The following is a 19,762-nucleotide window of genomic DNA, read 5'->3' as shown; positions in this document are numbered from 1 at the left end:
CAGGAATCGTCACTGATATATTACTACCAACACAGAATTACTGATTTCACCTTCTCAGATATCTGGTGTGCTACAGTAAATTTGACTTAACTTTTCTATAGAGAATCCAGATCCTGTGTTATTTCAGCGAAGAAAAACAAAAATCTGGCAGCAACTACCTTGAGAAATAAAACAGCCAAGATTTTTAAAGAGTAAGATAAAGCAATGGAAAATGCAAGTGGCACAGCAGCCCTGTCTTATTTAATGTTAAATTGCTTGCTTTAGATCGCCCCTACTTTTTCATTTTTCTGAAGCCTTACATTTGTATTGTTTGTGAAAAGTGTGATGCCAGTAGGACTAATTTGGAAAGCCAAGTGGGAGACACGAAGATGTATTTTTATGATGTGCATCACTTTTTTCCACCATTCACCCTCATCCTTATTACCAGAACAGCTCTGTATTTTTAGCAAACTTGTCACCTCATTGATCCCCCCTGACTGCTTTAGAGGTCATTTATGAATATGCCCTCACCCCTAAATAAATCCAGTGGAGACCTCCCTCCATTGCAAGAAAAGACTCTGCCTACCTCCTGTTTCCTACCATTCCCAGTCACTCAGACGTTACTGTCATATTCCAGCATTTGGTCTGATAATACAAGATATTTTAGCTTTCCAGAGAAATGACAGAAGAGTTTGACTGGAGAGCTCTCTCTGTTGCAGAGATGATCTATTGTAAAATCAATAATCTGTTGCCTCTTTAAATCAACATGTAAGAAGGTTTCTGAATCCCTCAGTTCACAAAAAACACCAACCCAAACCTCTTACAGTTTTCAGTCTGACCAACTTTTTTCCCCTGTAATTGTCAGGAAATAACCTCCGTTCTGTGACCCCACACAATTAACTGGGTTCCTCTTTCCGAATCCCCACTCACTCCAAAGAAGGGCAACGAAGTTGGTGAAGGGTCTAGAGCACAAGTCTTATGAGGAGCGGCTGAGGGAGCTGGGGTTGTTTAGCCTGGAGAAGAGGAGGCTGAGGGGAGACCTTATTGCTCTCTACAGCTACCTGACAGGAGGTTGTAGCGAGGTGGGGGTTGGTTTCTTCTCCCTAGTAAGGAGTGATAGGACGAGAGAAAACGGCCTCAAGCTGCGCCAGGGGAGGTTTAGGTTAGACATTAGGAAAAACTTCTTCACCGAAAGGGTGGTCAAGCACTGGAACAGGCTGCCCAGGGAAGTGGTTGAGTCTCCATCCCTGGAGGTATTTAAAGAACAGATAGATGTGGTGCTCGAGGACATGGTATAGATGGACTTGGAAGTCGTAGGTTAACGGTTGGACTCGATGATCTTAAGGGTTTTTTCCAACCTTGATGATTCTATGATTCTATGATTCACTCAAAAGGTATGCCTTGCTCCAGTTTCAACAGCTTATATCCTTACGTAAAACATGGGACTAATTACTAGTCTACATTGGCTGAAAGTGTAACAGGGAGAGCAGTAAGAAAGGAATGCAGCAGCTGGGATGCTGCAGACCTGAAAATACTGACTGGCTGGCACGGCCAGGGAGAAGCCATGCATAAATAAAAGTACTTGCCACTTGTAATTTACTGAACTTGCAAAGATACAGACTGAAGCTTAGCTATTCAATTGGTTTTAGCATGATGTTTTGCGTCATAATTTAAGAATCAGTGCATAAAATACTGAGAATTGAAAATATAGTCTTAAAATGCATTTTTGCTAGTCATGAGTAACATGTAAAAAAACATACAAATATGAACGTAACGTGTAAGAAAACCTTCTCTATGTAAAATAGATGGAAACAGAAAAAGTAAAGTTTCCCTTACAAAATTCTGATTATTCCAAAATAAGCCTGCTTTGCTCACAGGTTCTTAGAACATCTTCTGAAGCCTCGGTTCACCTGCTTCTGTTCTTATTTTTTCAACAATCCTGTACATGATGTGTAATTTTAATGAGGATGGCACAAGCCAAAGTCAACACAAGCTAAGCTACTCCTAGGGAGTAAATGAAGACCTAATGGTACAAATCTCCTATTTCCATGATAATTCCTAGTCATGAAAATAGGAAAAGGAATTAATGAAATCAAGTGTAAGCAACGAGAAAGGTCTCTTACTAGCATGCATTTTTTAAAGAACAGTAGGTATTTACTACTTCAAAGTGTCTGATTTTATTTTTTTTGACTTTTCATTGCAGTTCTAAGCTTTTCCACATTAAATAAGAAGCCAAAATGCTTTCTAGTCTCTCCCTCTCTCAAAAGGCAGAGGTTCAAACTTTCACAAGTTAAAAAATATCTTTGAGCAGAAAGTTTTTTTAATTTAAAATCTTCATAACGCACTCTTAGTGGCAGGTGGCATGTCTTTTCAATACCTCAGTGATTTCTTATTTTCTTCTCTAGAACAGTTTCTTTGCAAAATCTATGGCACTGCTTATTGACTTGTTTGACCTAGAAAATGTCAAAATCAATGGACATAGCTCCCTAACTACAGCAGGTTTTAGATCTGGCCCTACGAACAGGTTAAAAAGGATTTTCTGAGGCAGAAGTGCACGGCTAGTTTTTCAGAGACAGGTCCCAAAGTCACCTTTTTTTCTGGCACTTTCTATAATACAGAAGACCAGGACTCTTGAGACAGCATTGTCACCTGAAGAAAAGTCAGTTGTTATTCTGATACTTAGTAGGCTGTGTTAAAACTCACCCATTAAAAATATTTGGACCAAATCAGTAGCAATTCCTTTAAACATCTCATTTATTGTGGATCATTCTAGATAAACTGGGTTCGAGATACCTGGTGCTCAAGAAGTCTGAAAGCAGGTGTGGTGAAGCCTCAGGTCTGGCTGGCATGCTAGAGATGGGTGTGTAGAGCCTGTCATCATTTGGGTTTGAAACAAGTATTTAATCCAGCCTCTGATCCCATAGCATTAGGGAAATCCAGGCAAGTAATGTCTTAAACCTTGTCGGTGGAGCAAACAACGTGTTTGCTTGAAAGAGTTACTGCGGAGCTGCAGAACTACTGTGTCTGCCTGAACACGTCTGCCTAAGGAGCCCACTCCTCATCTGAAGTTCAAGAAGGAACAAATAAAACACGCAATTGCTTTACATTAATGATACACCTGTGTCTCAGCACAAACACTTCTTACTATTTTAGCTTTTAGTGATTTTAATTCTCTTCCCTCATTCTCATCAACACACTTTTATGCAAAACTGTTTGGTTTTTATTTCTGGAGGGTGACCTTAATTTACAAACCTTTCTTGTAAGATAAGGAATGATGATAAGAAGTAAACAGATTATTAGAGCGTTCTTATAGAATCATACACACCCTCAGTTCATTAAAAGCTCCCATACCTTCCCCTCACTCAAAGACTTTAGAGATATTTAAGCTCCAATAAGGCTTCACATTTTAACAGTTATACTTCATTAATGTACCATTCCTTTAAACAAACCCAGAACCAAGTAATAGGGAGAGACTTCAATATTAGTATATTATTCACTGACTTGAAATTAATTTGCTTTCTTTTGGACACAAAGATTTATCTCACAATAGTAAGACTAATTTTTTTTTCTTTCCATAAATCATGGGGCAAAGAGGAAGATGACGTCTCCTTTTTGTGACTGAGAAACATACCTCCCCAATGTTAAAATTGTAGCTACTTGTTTTGGTATGGCCATTGTGATCTTATTCTGTAAACAGTAAATGTCACAAAGAATTAAAAACCTATACAAGAGGTTTCCATGTGTCTAGATATCTTTCTACTTTTATGTACACAAGCACATATATTACATGGATGTGCTGATGATCATTCTAATGATGCAATCAGTGGAACTGATGTTATTGTGCACCATATTGTCACTTTACCAAGCATGTGTTGTACCTGGCTAAATATGGGCATCTACAGCTGACCAACTACTTTGCAATCAGTGAAAAGCTGGACAATAGAATTAATGGTGTAGATCACTTCATCTGAAGCAGATGCTTGCATCTGATCAGACAAAGGGGCCTGATCTCCCCATATTAGATTTCCAGTGACTATAACTGGAACCCAGATGGCAAGCTAAGATATTTGTATCTACACTGCAGATGCCTGAAAATTAGGGGAAATAAATTCCATCCCAAGAAACCATCCTGCAGCAGTAACCTAATTCTGCACATGCTCTGTATTCTACTAACTTCAAAAAACTTCTTATTTCACAAAAATCTTACATTCTGAGAAAGGAATTAGCATTCACTGGAAGCCATGACATGGAAGTTAATATCTGAATAGATCTGTAGCCATCACTGGGAAGATATAGCACTAGTGTGAAGAAAGAGAGTGAAAATACCAAAATCCAGTCCTACAGATTTTCACTGGTGATTCAGCAAAGTATTTCAGCACATGCTTCACTGGTTTCCTACCCTGGGAGCACGGGTACTAACTGGAGTTACGCAACTGTTTAATTGAAACAAGACTGTATCTTCAGGGCTTACTCACCACTGAAGCCCCACTTGTGCAATGGCTCTTACAGTCGCTGACCCCTGCAGCTGCGTGAATTGTCTGTGGCTATCACCACGCTGCAGAAGCTGATCCCAGCATACTTCACTGACTACAGGCCTGAGCCAAAAAGGCTTTGCAGTATTGCACCCTACAAAACCAGTGGTGATTTCAGAAAATTTCTTTGGTTCTCCTTTTTGCCACCTGCGTTGTTCTTGAGTTCAAATGCTCTTCAATTCATCCACTAATGGGTGCACAATTTTCCCTAGGTCAAAAGAAAAATGGACAAGACGCACAAAAGTAATGTTTAACTGATGTCTGCCTGAGGAGAGCTGGTCTCTGATAGCTTTCTAAACTTCCTTAAAATCACAAATTGTTTCTTGATATAAATATTGTGAGGTTTTTTTTATGGTCCCCTAAATCTTGAGGACAGGGAAAGGAGCAGCCTAGAGACTGTTATGCAGGGTACTGGAGCACAGATGTTTCAGTCCTTCCAGACAGAAAAGAGAATTTAGATGTACAACTTCCTCAACCAGCAGGAATCAACAAACTTTTATAAGAGGTGGATGTCACCAGTTCCTTTTCATTGTATAGCTACGTTTAAAAAAAAAGTAATTCTTGCCGCCTTCTTTCTCAGAATATATCCCCTTAAAAAAAATACTTGGGAAAATAGTTATTAGGTAAACAAGACATCATTCTGTAGTAACAAGTTGTGTAGACGGGTTTCAAAGAAGAAAGTAAGTTCAGACCTGACTTCTTTCAGATTTTCCAATGGGCTAGCAGCAGCTTGCCAGAATGCTCGCAGTGGTTTTTTTCTTGACCTCTCTAAATGATATGGAAAGCCTACATAACACCCTATTTTTCTTTTCATTATTTACTTATCTCAGTCAGGGAGAGGGGAGGGCACATAAGTAACATTTAGACAGCATAGCACTGGATCTGCAAGCACCTATGATTTTTACTGAGTGTAGTCCACGAGTCAAACCAAGCAGACGGCAGCATGGACAAAAACAAGGCAGAAAAGGACGAAGTTTTGCTCTGGTAAGCTCTGAGTAGAAATGTCTCATTAATAACCAACAAAACTTATCATAAATGGGCTTAGCATACTCTGGGGGGAAAAAGGGTTGAAAGTGAAGATTAATCCTGAAAGCGTTAGCATATGTATTCTAAACAAGTCAGTAGTCTTTCCAAAAGAGATAGTTTAGACTTGTGTAAAAAGACAAAAATAAGCATCTCCACTGGGGGGTAACTTACTGGATAAAAGGCCACTTAAAGCTTATAGAAGAAGCCCGATATGGAATTTGTATAAGATAAGCTAAGTAACTAACTGTACTTACTGTGTAAAGCTCATTAAGTACTTTCATTAGGTCTTCATGAAGCTGAAACGCAATCTCTTTGCTCTGTAATTAAAAAGAAATCATTAGAAAAAGGCACACAAAAACTGCAGCATGCATTTGCTTCTTGATATTCGTACTCACTGTTCATCCTAGATAGTGAATGTAACGTTGCTTGCAAAGACACTGTTCTGGCAGAATTACAGTGCACTAAAAAAGATGATTAAGGGATGCAGAGGTAGACAGATAACATCTGGACAGAAGACTTCTAAAAGGAAATCCAGAAGTAATTTGAGAGATTTTCCCATGAAGCATCAGGAAATTAGGTGCCAACAGAAAGGACGAAGTTCAGGATTAATGTTATAAGCCTTTTTAATGGAACAAACTGTGTACTGTTTTATAACTGCCATGATATATACAAATACTAAACCACGTGGAATGTGATACTCTAGAGGGACATCCTGCCCAATTTTACATCTAGAATAGTCGTTGTTTCTCAGCACATGCAACTACCTAAATATTTATGCAAGAAATAATTGTGGCTTCTCTTTGAAACAGATACCCAACAGCATAATATTCCACTGAGTGGGCTGCTGAAACAGCTTTGTTTAGCTTTTCTGGACAGTGTCTTTACTTTCATTCTGACCCAGAAAAAAAGAAATGCTTAGCAGTAGTTATTAACGAAAGCAAGTATGTCAAAATAAGAGTATTTAATTGGAGTCTCATTCAAATATATTCCTTTGTTAGTTGTCCATAGTGGTTCAATCAGATGAAAATTGTGGCAACTGTGCAAGAGTTGAAGGCATTTGTACCACAGCCTTTGGAAAACAGCAACAGAACAGAGCTACGGGACTTGGCAAACAGCCTGGCTACATTTCTTCTGTGATGCTCAGCATTGCAACATCCATGCTGGAAATACCAGCTTTTTTTCCCTGAATAAATTGATAATTAGCCCAGCTTCTAAAAACTCCAACTTCATGATAGATAATGGCCTTAGCTATGAGAAGTACTTTGTATTTGTATAGAAGCCAAAGGAAAATCCTCAGGGACAATTCATCTCCAAAGCTGCTAACACATACTTGGCCATCACTAAAACACCTGCAGGAATAATGGTTTCTGAATGAGAATTTCCAGTGCAACGCCCACGTACGAGGAGGAACCACGCCACACAACCCACCCACTGCGTCTTCCAGAAGGATGAAACAGACACATACAGTAGCTGGAACAGAAAATTTGGAATTTTTTCTCCTATTCCTACTGTCATACTCCTCACTCTGGGCAGTATTTTAAGGAACCTGCCATATCACTTATCAGTATTCACTCCAATCCTTATATGCAAGATGATTTTTAACTGACAAGAAGCTAGAAATATAAATTAAAAAAACACTTCAGTGAAATTCTTGCATTCCCAAGGGCATTAGCTGTAGTAGCTGAGGCACAGTGAGACAGATGATCTAAAGCCAAGTTACACAGAACTACTATGAAACTTTCCTTATTGCTTATACTTTTCAAAGTCTGGTATTTTTCATGAGGTATGCTCCACTACTGAAGTATCCAGAACATAAGGCTTACTACTTCCATTTCTTTGCAAATATCAGATTATTTTCATCTAATATTAAGGACAAAAATTCATATGCATAACAGTGCACAGAGTGCTTATAAAGAATTGGAAAAGGATTTCAGATTTGCAAGCTGCTGTAGGGAAACATAGTAAAAGCTTTAGCAAAAATTCTGAATTGCTTTTCATTGCTTTACATTGGCACCCTGCCTTTAAAAGTCAGCGGCGCAGCTCTGACACAGCTTACACATCTCCTTAAAGCTCCAAGAAGTGGAGGCCACCTGTTTTCTCTTGGATAGCTGCTTCTACAGTGCTGAATATGAGCTCTCTGTTTTTTAAATTACTTTAGCAGAAAGAAGGACAAAACATACAAATAAGATGGTTGACATTAAGACTGGAAGATGAAAGCACACACTGTGGGAAAAAACTGTAGATGAACTCCAGCTTCAAGCAATTTATCCCTTTCAACTGTTGGTCACTACCATCTCAAAGCTGATGACAACTCAAGACCTAGTTATAGCAACACCGATTCCAAGGCAGCATGCCTTAACCTGGCAGTGCAAAAGTTTGTTTGAGAAGGTGAGACAGAAAAGCCCACACCAATCTTTACCCTTTGCAGATTTTGTTGTAAGCAAAGCACACAGCAGGTCATTGAAAGACGCACCCTCCTTTTCTGCTCTTCAGTTACACCTTACTGCAAACAGACACCAGATGAGTTGAGGATTCGGGGAATGATCACTATTTACTAGGACCCACTTCTCTTTGCTCCTGTAGAGCTTTGTCCGGCACTGAAGCACAAGCGGTCCAGCCCTCGGGATTTACTGGCCACCACAGGTACATGATCTTTTCCAGGCAACGCGTTGATCAGTGGTAAATTTGAAAGTGAATGGAAGAGATCACAGTAGAGGAAAGAGGGAGATGTTTTTAGGAAAGACAACAGGCTTTAAAATGGGAAGCAAAAAGAGAGGGAGGGAGGTGATCAGCAAAAAGAGTAAAAATTAGGAAGAGACAGCCTAGAAATGCCACATGATCACAGACTAGTCATCCTTCCACCAGTTCACCTGGGGACTCCAACCTGCAGATGGTGCCTGTAGTGATGGATAACATGTCAGGTGCTGCCTCTTTCTGATGAAAGATTTTGTGGGAATTGTCCAACAAAAATCAGGAAATTTGGTTAACCTTAGAAGTATAAAAGGGATTTATTTTCAAGAACCAACACATCTTACATTAGCATTTAAGATCAAGAAATACTGACTCGAGTGGCAAGCGATACGGCTTTTAGTGTGTAATATATATAGCACGTTAGAGCACCAGATAAGAAGTGCATTTATTTTCAGTGGTTAATGGCTCTCCTATTTCTCTTTTACGTTACCTATTCCCTGCAGTAGTTCAGCATGTTTGAATGGTGTGCTCCTCTAGGAGCCTAGTCTCAGGGCTGCCAAACAACAGAATGTAAGATGCAGCACACATTTTCCTGGAGCTGAGTTGATAGCTCTAATCAGGCCACTAAAACCTGACAAACAATCACCGAGGTGCTTCTTTAGTCACTATGTCCTAGAGAAATGTATTAGCATCTATTAACCAAAAGAACAAAGAACATAATAAAAAATGTTAGAGCACATGCAAACTCTTGCTAAAAAGATTATATATGTTACTAATCTGGTTCAAAGCATTAAGAGATAGTAGCGTATTTTTTTCACCTGATAGTAGGAGAGATCACTCCCATACAACGGACAAATAAGTATACCTAAACCAGCCTTTCAGTATGTGCTCAGCTTTCAACACATCAGTGGTCCTCTTGATGTTATCAAGACTTATATTTATGGATTAATGTCTGAGGAACTTAAAATTTTATTTCACATTGCTACCCTTTCATTGAAGTCTGTAAGAATTTTTCCATCCATTTGAGTTAGAGCACAATTGGGCACCCAAACTTTACTCTTCTGGGTTTTCTTTCTGAAATTTACAAGTCAGTTCAATTCTCCTTGGAACTCTTTAGTGTCCGTATTTAGCACACACTATGCTACTCTCAGTTACATCATTTAGGGAAAATATTCTTTGACTATTAAATGAGTCTGCTGCTGGTCCCTGGGGGAACTGATGTGCAAACCCTTCTTTTAAGGAGCTTTCATGAGCTGCGGTGACACTGACATAACCAACTCATAGTAAAATTTTGTTCCAGATTTGCCAGTCTGTAGCAACAAACAGCACTGCTATCCTTTTAAACCTTTAAATGCTTAAGAAAATGATGGAAACAATCTCTATATGTGCCACAAATCTTTATAATGTCAAATAGATTTGGCAGGTAGTCATATTCCTCGTTAATAGTCAGATTATGGAACTAAAATATTTATTGTGCTTGGCTTCTCCAGCATCTTTTACTGTAAACACTGGAAGATATGTTCATCTTGGTTGGTTATGGTTTCTGTCCAAAGAAAATACATGTTTATAAATTATAAATATACAAATCTGCTTAAGGATTTTGTGGGTATGTGTTTACACAGTTGATTATTAATGCTGGGGTAACCAGAATCACTGCATGAAATGTTCTGCATAATACTTTTCCCTTCTGCTTGACATTTTTCCTTATTACTTTATTCTCTAATTGTCCCCATGAGGCCATCTACCCCATCTGCCTGAAGAAACATGCAAGCATGCAAGGTTTGAACTCGGCTGCTTTATGTTTGTAATTTTATGTGCAGCATGAAGGCCAGGCATGAACTGCAATCTGTACTGCTTTTATATGCCAGCAACTAAAAAGAAGAAGAGCTTAAGTGCCTATCTGGAAGTATGAGGCCTGACATAATATCATCAGATAAATGCCACAAAATCTCTGAACTAGATCCTATCTTTGTCCTGCATTTAGTACATTTAAACAGATGCTGGTTCCTGACCCCTGGAAAAAAGACTGACAAAGAGCTCCCAGGAGAACAAAAATAATGAATATCCACATGTTAAGTGGTCCAGCCTGGCCAGGAAAGCCATGTACAATCAAGTACCTGAATACAATATATCCTGGCCCATTGGAACATGTAAGGTAGAACCAATAGGGATCATTTCACCAAAGCAATCCGAATGTTGAGACAGATGTATAGATGCACACAAAAGGAAGAACCAGAATGAGGAAGAACAGTGAGACAAGGGCACGGTACAAAGACCAAGGGGGACAGGCATCCCTCACCACTACATTTCATAGAGACCAACACTGGGTTCTGCACACACCTTTTACAGAAGGACTAGAAAAAGGGGTTGCTACAGACTCATGAATTTGTGCTATATCCCACTTATATACATTAGCAGGAGAGGGAACAAAACAATACTCTACTGGTAAGCATGGCCAGGAAATGAGGAAATTGTTTGATCTTCTCATTACTACAATTCAAGCTTGAGCCAATCTTAGGATAGCATACAAACAGTATCCCTCTAGAAAATGTTGGGCTCACTTAATGGAAAAGTTTCATTTGAGGACCTACATGCCCACCAGTGAGGTGGAAAACGCCAGTAAGGGCTACCATTGAGAAGCAGAATAGGCAGCCTCATCCTCTTGGGAGGAGAGAATGGGAGAAAAAAGAGGGAGCAGAAAGAGCCAAGAAGCTCAGAGTGACTTTGCTGTTGTTTCCTCATAACTTGCTTGTGAGCAATAGGGCAACCCACTCTGAGGCACTTTCCCTTTCTGCAACAGGCAGCTTGGGGGTTCAGAGCAGTACGATGGAGATCTTGCTCTCATCGCGGACTTGGTGTTGTCATTACTGTCCAGACTTGGAAGTGGAACTAAAGCACCTCCAAAGATGCAGAAGTTGCTGCTGCAAGACTGAGGGAGATCTAAAACAAGATGATAATAGTGATAGATAACACTATTAGGTTAATAAACTGGTAGATATATAATTAAATGATCTAATTACTGAATGTAGCGAAGCTTGATTAGCTGGTATTTGGAAATTACTTAGAAAGACATTAAGTGCTCCTATGTGCGATGCTGTGAGAGCCAATGGAGTACAGATACGTTCGATGGGTGTATTTCTTCCTCTTGACCATGGACTGCAGTATGATATTAAGCATGCACTTGTCAGTCTTTATTTTTCAAGTCTTTGTATTACTACTGTTCTTATTATTCAAATTTATTACTTATAAGAGAGAGAGTACATATTTCACAGATCAGTATGATCAGACTCCAGTGTAGAAGTATCTGCAGGATATTGTTTGTCTCTACTTTAATCTGAAATCTGTGAACAGTCAACAAATCCCATACGCTTTCATAGGGATGACACCCATTGAGATTGATTATACTTTTCTCTGACAGAACTTTATTCCAAATCCAGTCTTTTTCAAAAGTAACCTATAGAAAGCGACAGAAATTGGTTAAATATTCTATTTGATATTCCACAAATCTATTTGATGTTCCAACAAATTCCACATCATTTTCTTTAGGCAGAATACAGTTTGATGGAGGAAAGTATTGGATGTCACGTTTCTCATTCTAAGCGCACCTTCTCTTTGCTCCTGTGACCTCTGTCTTCAAGAGGGACTGTAGTACAGGACACATGTTCTGCACCTAATTTCTTTCTGTTGCCTTGTGGACATCCATTAAGCATTTCTGTGACAGTCTGTGACAAACCTTAAGTTAGACAGCTCATGCACATCTGAAAGAAACTATCACAGAATCATAGAATGGTTTGGGTTGGAAGGGACCTTTAAAGACCATTATGGTTGAAACTGCCCATTTGGACTAAACATAGATGTAGACAGCTTATGCTCTTCATCAATAAAGCAAGACAATTTGGTAACAGCTTCACCTCCTGCACAGGTCTTGGTTTTCTCTCTGTCCAATGTTGTTCACCTCCTTTTATAACTCCATTCCCTTTTCACAGAAGAGAAACCGGAGCTTCATCATCATTCAAGGTATAATCAGTTCTGCAGCTGGGAACTAACAGCAGATAAATCACCAGTACTCTGCAGCAAGTACCGCAGCAAGAACTGCGCACACTGGGACTTGGTGGAAATACCAACCTTCTCCAACAAGTATTGATTCTTGAGAGACCGAAGTCCTAAAAATAGGTGCTGAGAATTAATACTGGTGAACAATCACTGCCACATTCAGGCCACGTGCTTGTGAAGCTCACTTATACCATGCTGAGGACCTGCTTGCCTTCCTGCCACCCTTCCCCTTGCATTACCGGGCCTGGCTCAGATCGCTTCACACAGCCTTTGGTGAGCTCCCTCTGCCCGTGCTCCACCTCAGCTAACAGCTCTTTGATGGGACACTGCCACGCTGGGTGTCAGCTGGCAAACCCTGCTGAAAGGTAGGATAGGGCTGTTGAGGATCTGGGCTCCACTAATGTGAGCTCCAGGTGATGCACAGCAGGACTCCCTCAATTCCCTTTCTCTTCTTTCCCCTGTAGAAGATCCAAGTTAGGAATAAAAAAAGCAAGAACTGTTGCTTGCTGTTCTTCAAGAAGCCATGCTAGAAAGAGAAAATTTGAAATGTTGCACGTTCCTGGACACAATATGGAGGAAAGAGACGAATCTGTCAGGAAGATGTGACAACATGCCTCCTGCTAATGCACTGAAAATGTCCACATATTTTCCTCCTTCTGAGAGGTAAGCTGCAGCAATCTTCATTAACAAGTTAGGAGTGAATAAAGAAGGACACACAGTTCTCCATGGAAAATTTTATATAGACATTTTTGTACAGTCCATCTGGAGAGAAGGGAAGGAAAGGCAAGATTTCCAGTGCTAAAGGACTGAACCACACTGAAAGCAAACAGGCTAGTCTAATAACGCACACCTAGTGAAGAAGAGATTTCTCAGATATGACATAAACAACTGAAAAAATATTTCAGATTCAATACCGAAAAATTTCTACTGGTCCAAGCAAGTCTGAGATATCTCCACATAGACATTACTGCAGCACGCTCAAATTGCTTTTCCCATTATCTTTTCAACTTCTATAATAATATTCCAGATTAGTAAGTTTAGTGGTTTGTGAACTACGGTTTTACGCATCAGACATATTATATGAACAGACCATTACTGATTGAGAAACTATAAATTTCTACTCTATTACTGTTACAGGCTTTAATGCACATCAATAAATTTGATTCATGTTTTTACTTTTCCTCCAAGTACAACCTATGCACTCCCTAAATGATTTTTCTCCCCACCCCATTGCTATCTATCCAGGATTGTGGTCAGGTATATGTGAAATCAGTTCCCTATTTTGAAAACATTAATCTGGTAACCTTGCCATCATTTAGTCACACACTTTACATTCTTTAACGTTTATCCTTTTTGAACTCTTTTTTGTATGACACTTGCCTACCAGCATCCCACTTTGACTGACAGATATGCTTTTATCATCTATTTTTATTTCAGAACATTATAACAACAATGACTGCAAACACATTATGTAGAACTCAAACTCAGGCTGCCTAGAGTGCTTGCTTAGCATAAGAGGGATTTACACATTGTATGTGTTATGAAAACACATAACGGGCATGTACAAGGACAAACACGTACAGAGACAATGCTTAAATGATCTAATAACAGTAGTTATGTTATCAAAAATGTATGTTCATATTTAATATTGGGAAGGAAAGGAAACACTTTTAGGAGAATAGCAGCATGCACTACCATCCCTATGCCAAGGCACTAAAAGGCACACCCTTACGTTGGCTTGAATCCGTTTCTCTCATGACAGAGTTACAATGAAATACTGCTTTTACAAATAATTCATTAATACAGCATTACTATTTTGGGAGTCCTAAGCAAAAACTGTTTCCTTTCTGCATGGCTAGACAAGCGTGCTTTTGAGAGAACAGGCTTTTTTCCCTGCCTTTTGGATATTTGCGATTCAGCTCTTAAGGTCACCAGCATATACAGCTGGTTCCCAGGAATTTCAGCACTACGGATTTGCTCTGCGAGAACAGTCATGAAGAATTTATATGTGTGCTAAAACAGATTTTATGCTACGTGTGCTGAATCTTCTCCTCAAATGCTACCTATTAGGACACTTTTGCCTCCCTCATGCATCTTACAAGCCTGGCTGGAGGACTGCAGGAGAGGCATTACCTTCTTGAACATTCTGGTGGAGTCTTCACTTATCTGCATGAACCGCATGATCACGTTGTTCAGGTAGATATCACTCAACGTTGCATGGTCTTTGCTTTCTCTTCTCACTTGGTTCAGGAGTAAGTACCAGCAATTCACTGGCGACAAGAGGTTCTGGTCTTTCCTACAGAAGAGATACACACATGTATTATGTATAGAAATGAAAAAGTTACATTATTAACACAAACATCTCCCTGACATTTACAGTCATAGCTTGTTATGCAAAAATGGCTGCTTCTGAACAGTCAGTCAACCTGTTCTTGGAATAACTCGGGTTAGGCAAGCTTCAGATCACTCTTTTAAGACACATTCTACAAATCCCATGAGGCACGGACACAAAAATATAGAAAAAGTGTAAGAATTCAGAACACTGCAAGCCACCTGAGAGTACAAAAAAAATCTTGCCACAAAGCTTACACTTGCTTACAGATGGAGTACATGTAAATATTCAAAATCAATAAAGGTCACTGCTGAAAGAGTAACAGTAATTAATTTTTGACATTAGAAATAAACAAGCACTGCAAGCACATCCCAAATCCTTCATGAGCAAAATTGCAGAGGTAGCTGTTTCACTGCAACAGATTTGTATAACTGCTATAAAAGTAGAAGGACATGTCACAAGCACGCATATTCTGTGATCAGCATTCATAAATTCACAGCACTCATAAATAGACTGCTACTGTCAGTCCCAGATGGTTCAATTACAAGACAAACAACAGGACTGGACTTTTTCCGCAGCAGTCCAGTTCTGAATTTCCTTGACAGACTTTTTGCATTGTAGGCCCACTCCAAGTTTTTAATATTGCAAAAAGTGAAATCCCAGACAACTTCTCATTTCTTTTACAAAAAGCAAAATAAAAATACATGTAGTTCAACAACTGTTTCACAGACAACAAAAACCTATTTATAAAATTTGCCTTATGATTTTGTTGAAATTTTAATTTCAAGTTTGCCTTGCAACTAAGCGCTCTAGAAACTTGCTGCTCTTTTTTTTCTCTCTTGTGCAGGGATTCTCCTATAGTCAAAAGGATCAAGCACGTGAAGATAAAACAGCCAGAGGTGGTGATGAATTGAGGGAGAAACTCCTTCAACTCTTGGTAAATTGTTCTAATAATTAACTATTCTCACTGTTAGAAGTATGCCCTTTAATTCCTCGTCTAATTGTCTACCTTTAGCTTTCACTTCCAGAATCAAAGCAACAACAAATGATTAACAGACAAAAGCCTTTTCTTAATCATCAGTGCTTTGCTTTGCTATGAATCAGAAGCGAGTTAAAGAAACTTCCCCATGTTGTTTGAGATGGACATCTTAACAGTGTTACTCACAGCACTGAGCTTCAGGGTTTTATCAGCCACGTCAGCCAACATGAGCACCCCTGAAGGGCCATGCTGATATTACTTGGTCCTCACTGCTTCTGCATGTCCCAAAGCCAATCCTACAGACCTTCCCGCCTGTTCTAGGGGGAATGGTGGGAACACCAGTTAAAATGACTTTTGCTGCAACCTCTTCTCAAAGTAATCAGAGAATTGCAGAACAAAGCCGAAGGCAGGACTCCAGTCATGACCCCCATGCACATCTGCCAGTCTGGATTTAACACGTGTTTAAGAATGAGGAAAGATGTTTGTATGCACAAGGCAAAAAGATTTTGCCACAAGCTGAACAGAAGCCAGGGCTCCTTCTGAAGTGGTGACATATGGACACGTTGGTTATTTCAGGGAATCACTGAGTCACTTAACTGAATTTTAAGAAATATATGTTACTGCTCTTTGAACTGTGTAAGCTGTATTTGAATTAACCTTTCCTTTGCCAGATGTGTTCGGAAAATACTTTTCTCCTGAAACAAAAGCTCTGTCTGTGTATCTCTAGCACAGCATTGACTGGACAGTGGAAAAAGGTACTTATTTTTCAGTTTTACAAACACAAATCACAAAATCATAGAATCATAGAAACATTTAGGTTGGAAAGGACCTTTAAGATCATCGACTCCAACCATTAACCTAACACTGCCAAGTCCACCACTAAGTCATGTCCCTAAGCACCACATCTACACATCTTTTAAACACCTCCAGGGATGGGGACACCACCACTTCCCTGGGCAGCCTGTTTCAATGCCTGACTACCCTTTTGGTGAAGAAGTTTTTCCTAATATGCAATCTAAACTTCCCCTGGCGCAGCTTGAGGCCATTTCCTCTTGTCCTATTGCTTGTTACTAAGGAGAAGAGACCGACCCCCAGTTTGCTAAAACCTCCTTTCAGGTAGTTGTAGAGAGCAATAAGGTCTCCCCTCAGCCTCCTCTTCTCCAGGCTAAACAGCCGCAGTTCCCTCAGCCGCTCCTCATAAGACTTGTGCTCTAGACGCTTCACCAACTTTGTTGCCCTCCTCTGGACATGCTCCAGCACCTCGATGTCCTTCTTGTAGTGAGGGGCCCAAAACTGAACACAGTACTCGAGGTGCGGCCTCAGCAGTAGGGACAATCACTTCCCTGGTCCTGCTGGCCACACTATTCCTGATATAAGCCAGGATGCTATTGGCCTTCTTGGCTACCCGGGCACACTGTTGGCTCATATTCAGCCAGCTGTTGACCAACACCCCCGGGTCCTTTTCTGCTGGGCAGCTCTCCAGCCACTCTTCCCGAAGCCTGTAGCATTGCATGGGGTTGTTGTGACCCAAGTGCAGGACCTGGCACGAAATACTGGTTTATACCCCTAAGCGTAACAGGGCCGGGCAAATGCATTCATTACCCAGCTCAAGTCAAGAAAATAACCAGACAAGACTATGCCAACAAGTAATGCATTTGAAACACTTTGGAAGACATGCTGTACACACGTTTTGCCAGATACTACCTGACCACTTTTGTTTTGCACACAAGTTACTATGCCATGAAAGCGATACATTAAATTGTAAGCAAGGCATAACATTCGTATTATCTTCATTTTCAGGAATAAGAGGGGTCAAGAGGCAGCACAAGTTTACATACAAATCAAAATAGTTTTCTTTCTTAAATCCTTTTTTTGCCAAAATTCATGTCCTTTTTTTTTTTTGTAATGGTGACTGACCTTTATTTAGACACTTTCAAATCCCATCAACTCCACTGCAACAGATCAGCACACAGCTTTCAAACCCTCTTGGGGCTCTGCATCTCTTCTAGATACTGGATGTATTTCGGGTGGTTTAAATTCCATATGGTAGGTTAAGGATAATATGTATGCAGCCTACCTTTTAAGAAACTGAAACCACTTGTCAGAAGCTTACATGAATAATTGCAGAGGGCCAAATCAACAGAACAGAATTTAGGCACCCAGCTACCTTCAATTGCAATGGGAACTGCTACACTGCTAAAGGGTGGAAATTTTAAATGTGCCTTTGAACCTGGGCTCAACCTAGCAGTACTGAAAACCAGCAGAAGCACAGAGCAGCACAGCACTCCAGCAATAGCTAACATGTGGGCAAGGGGGAAGGAAATCTCTCTTACTTGTACTGCTGATGGTCCTTTGTACTTCTTGTTTTTGCCATGAACCTCTCTGCCAATTTTTCCAAGTTTCGGGAATACTCCATCTCTATTTCCGACTTCTTGCGGAAGAAATCCTGCAGGTCCTGAAGAAGCTGCACTCTCATTTCAGTCTGCTGCTCCAGGCATTTCTGCTGCTCGATGAGTTGAGCTCGGATCTCTAATGAAAGAAGCACATATCCACTCAGGTCAGTGAAAGCAAATGAGAATTAAGTGTCACCAACCAAAATTACAAACACTACAGCGTACTTCAGCCTCTGCAGCTACACCAACTGGATCTGGATTTCAGATCCTGTGGTGGGACACAGCAGCGGCAGCTCTCACTTCTGCCACCACACGCTTATGTCCCAGGCCACAGCATCCTCCCACCCGCTGTCTGTCTCACAAACAGCTATGGCAAGGGCTCAGGACTCTGCTGGGCTCACGTGAGCAGAAGACCTGCCTCCCTCTTCCTCTCTCATCCTCTTCCTGGCATGAGCGCATCATCTGGCTCGGAGTGGTCTCCTTGCAGGAGGTGCTGTACAACCATTTGAGCAGCAGCTCTTTCTGCTGCCCTGAAAAATGGCAGGCTAAACAAGCACCCTTTGGGCCAGGATCAGCCTGCTGACTGCCAGGTCAACCATGCTAGTTGCTATCATCATGTACACCATGGAAACAACCTCGTGATAAACTCTGGAGGCATTATCCACCATAACAGTGCATACCTGAGCTTTCGCATCTGCCCCATCTCTGCCAAGGAGGGAACTGGTGTACTATACATGCATTCACCAATATTTTACAGCAAATACAGAGGGAAAAGTATACCTATATTTAGAGATAGCTATCTGAAAATTTGCACAAGGTTCCAGAGGTGGATGTGTATTTATTAACATAAACCAAAATCAGTCAATTTATAAGAGAATATACGCTCACAGTGATTGTCTAGCCTAACAGGCAAAAGCCTGCAGATTTCTTACCACTGTGTAGTATGCTGTTTGCCATATGCATGATTGCTATGTGGTAGGGGGTTTATTTTTTTTTTTTTTAGCACTTTTATTTCTTGCGTGCTAAGCAGTTAATCACATTCTGGGAACATTTAGTCTAAAAATATCCCTCTGGTTCTTTTGAGAGACTGGTTCATTAGAGTTTTGTCAGCTGCCCAGGCACACTGTAATCCAACATTGTGGAGTAAACACAGGAGTAAACATTTTGTGACCATAATATATGTATATATTTTTCAAACAGTTTAATGCTGTAACAAGGACTTATTGATAGCAAAATAATATGCCATAAGCGACGTCCATGTAAATGCAAAATTGTTGTAAACTTTTACTTGATTCCTAATGATGCAATCATGATGTGGGTAAGATGTTGGAAATCTTAGATGCCTCACTGGTTTGAAATAGAAAAGCATTCTAAAAACCACTGCTAACATCACAGGGAACTGCAAACCAGTAAGTAGTAATAACATTGCAAAAAATTATCTGATGCAACTAGGAACTAATGCATCCTTACTGATCTTAAGGCAGAGATCCACTCTGCTGGGATTCAGATATGTATACTGAAATAAGGTAGGATGAGCATAGAAAACTGTTAAGCCAATATATTTACTGAAGAAGGGAGACACTGCAGTGTTTTCTTCCAGATCTCCTTTGAGCTACCAGCTGCTGTGTTAATCATTAATGAGACCATCCATTTTTATAGTCTGGGAGGTGAACCAAAAAATTCATGGTTTGGTTTTCATTTCATTTCAAATCAGTTCGTTGGAAAAAGACCATGCCTCCAGCAAGGATGAGCCACTGTAACACAACACTGCATCAAT

At 40.1% G+C, this 19,762-nt stretch overlaps 1 protein-coding gene across 2 annotated transcripts in view; it reads right to left on the bottom strand.

Annotated features, from left to right (window-relative positions):
• Positions 1-19,762, bottom strand: part of SRGAP1 (SLIT-ROBO Rho GTPase activating protein 1) — a 154,668-nt gene that overhangs the window by 56,884 nt on the left and 78,022 nt on the right. For both annotated transcript variants that reach the window (XM_087764083.1, XM_087764084.1), the window contains exons 2-4: positions 17,926-18,121; positions 14,415-14,577; positions 5,792-5,854 (exon numbers count right to left, since the gene is read on the bottom strand). In XM_087764083.1, coding sequence (XP_087620209.1) covers positions 5,792-5,854; positions 14,415-14,577; positions 17,926-18,121 — 422 coding nt within the window. The remainder of the gene's footprint in view (positions 1-5,791; positions 5,855-14,414; positions 14,578-17,925; positions 18,122-19,762) is intronic.

Source organism: Nipponia nippon, unplaced genomic scaffold (assembly GCF_047370975.1).
Source record: "Nipponia nippon isolate SJK-2023a ecotype South Korea unplaced genomic scaffold, ASM4737097v1 scaffold_3, whole genome shotgun sequence".
NCBI classification, from domain to species: domain Eukaryota; kingdom Metazoa; phylum Chordata; class Aves; order Pelecaniformes; family Threskiornithidae; genus Nipponia; species Nipponia nippon.
This window is presented reverse-complemented; position numbering and strand designations above follow the sequence as displayed.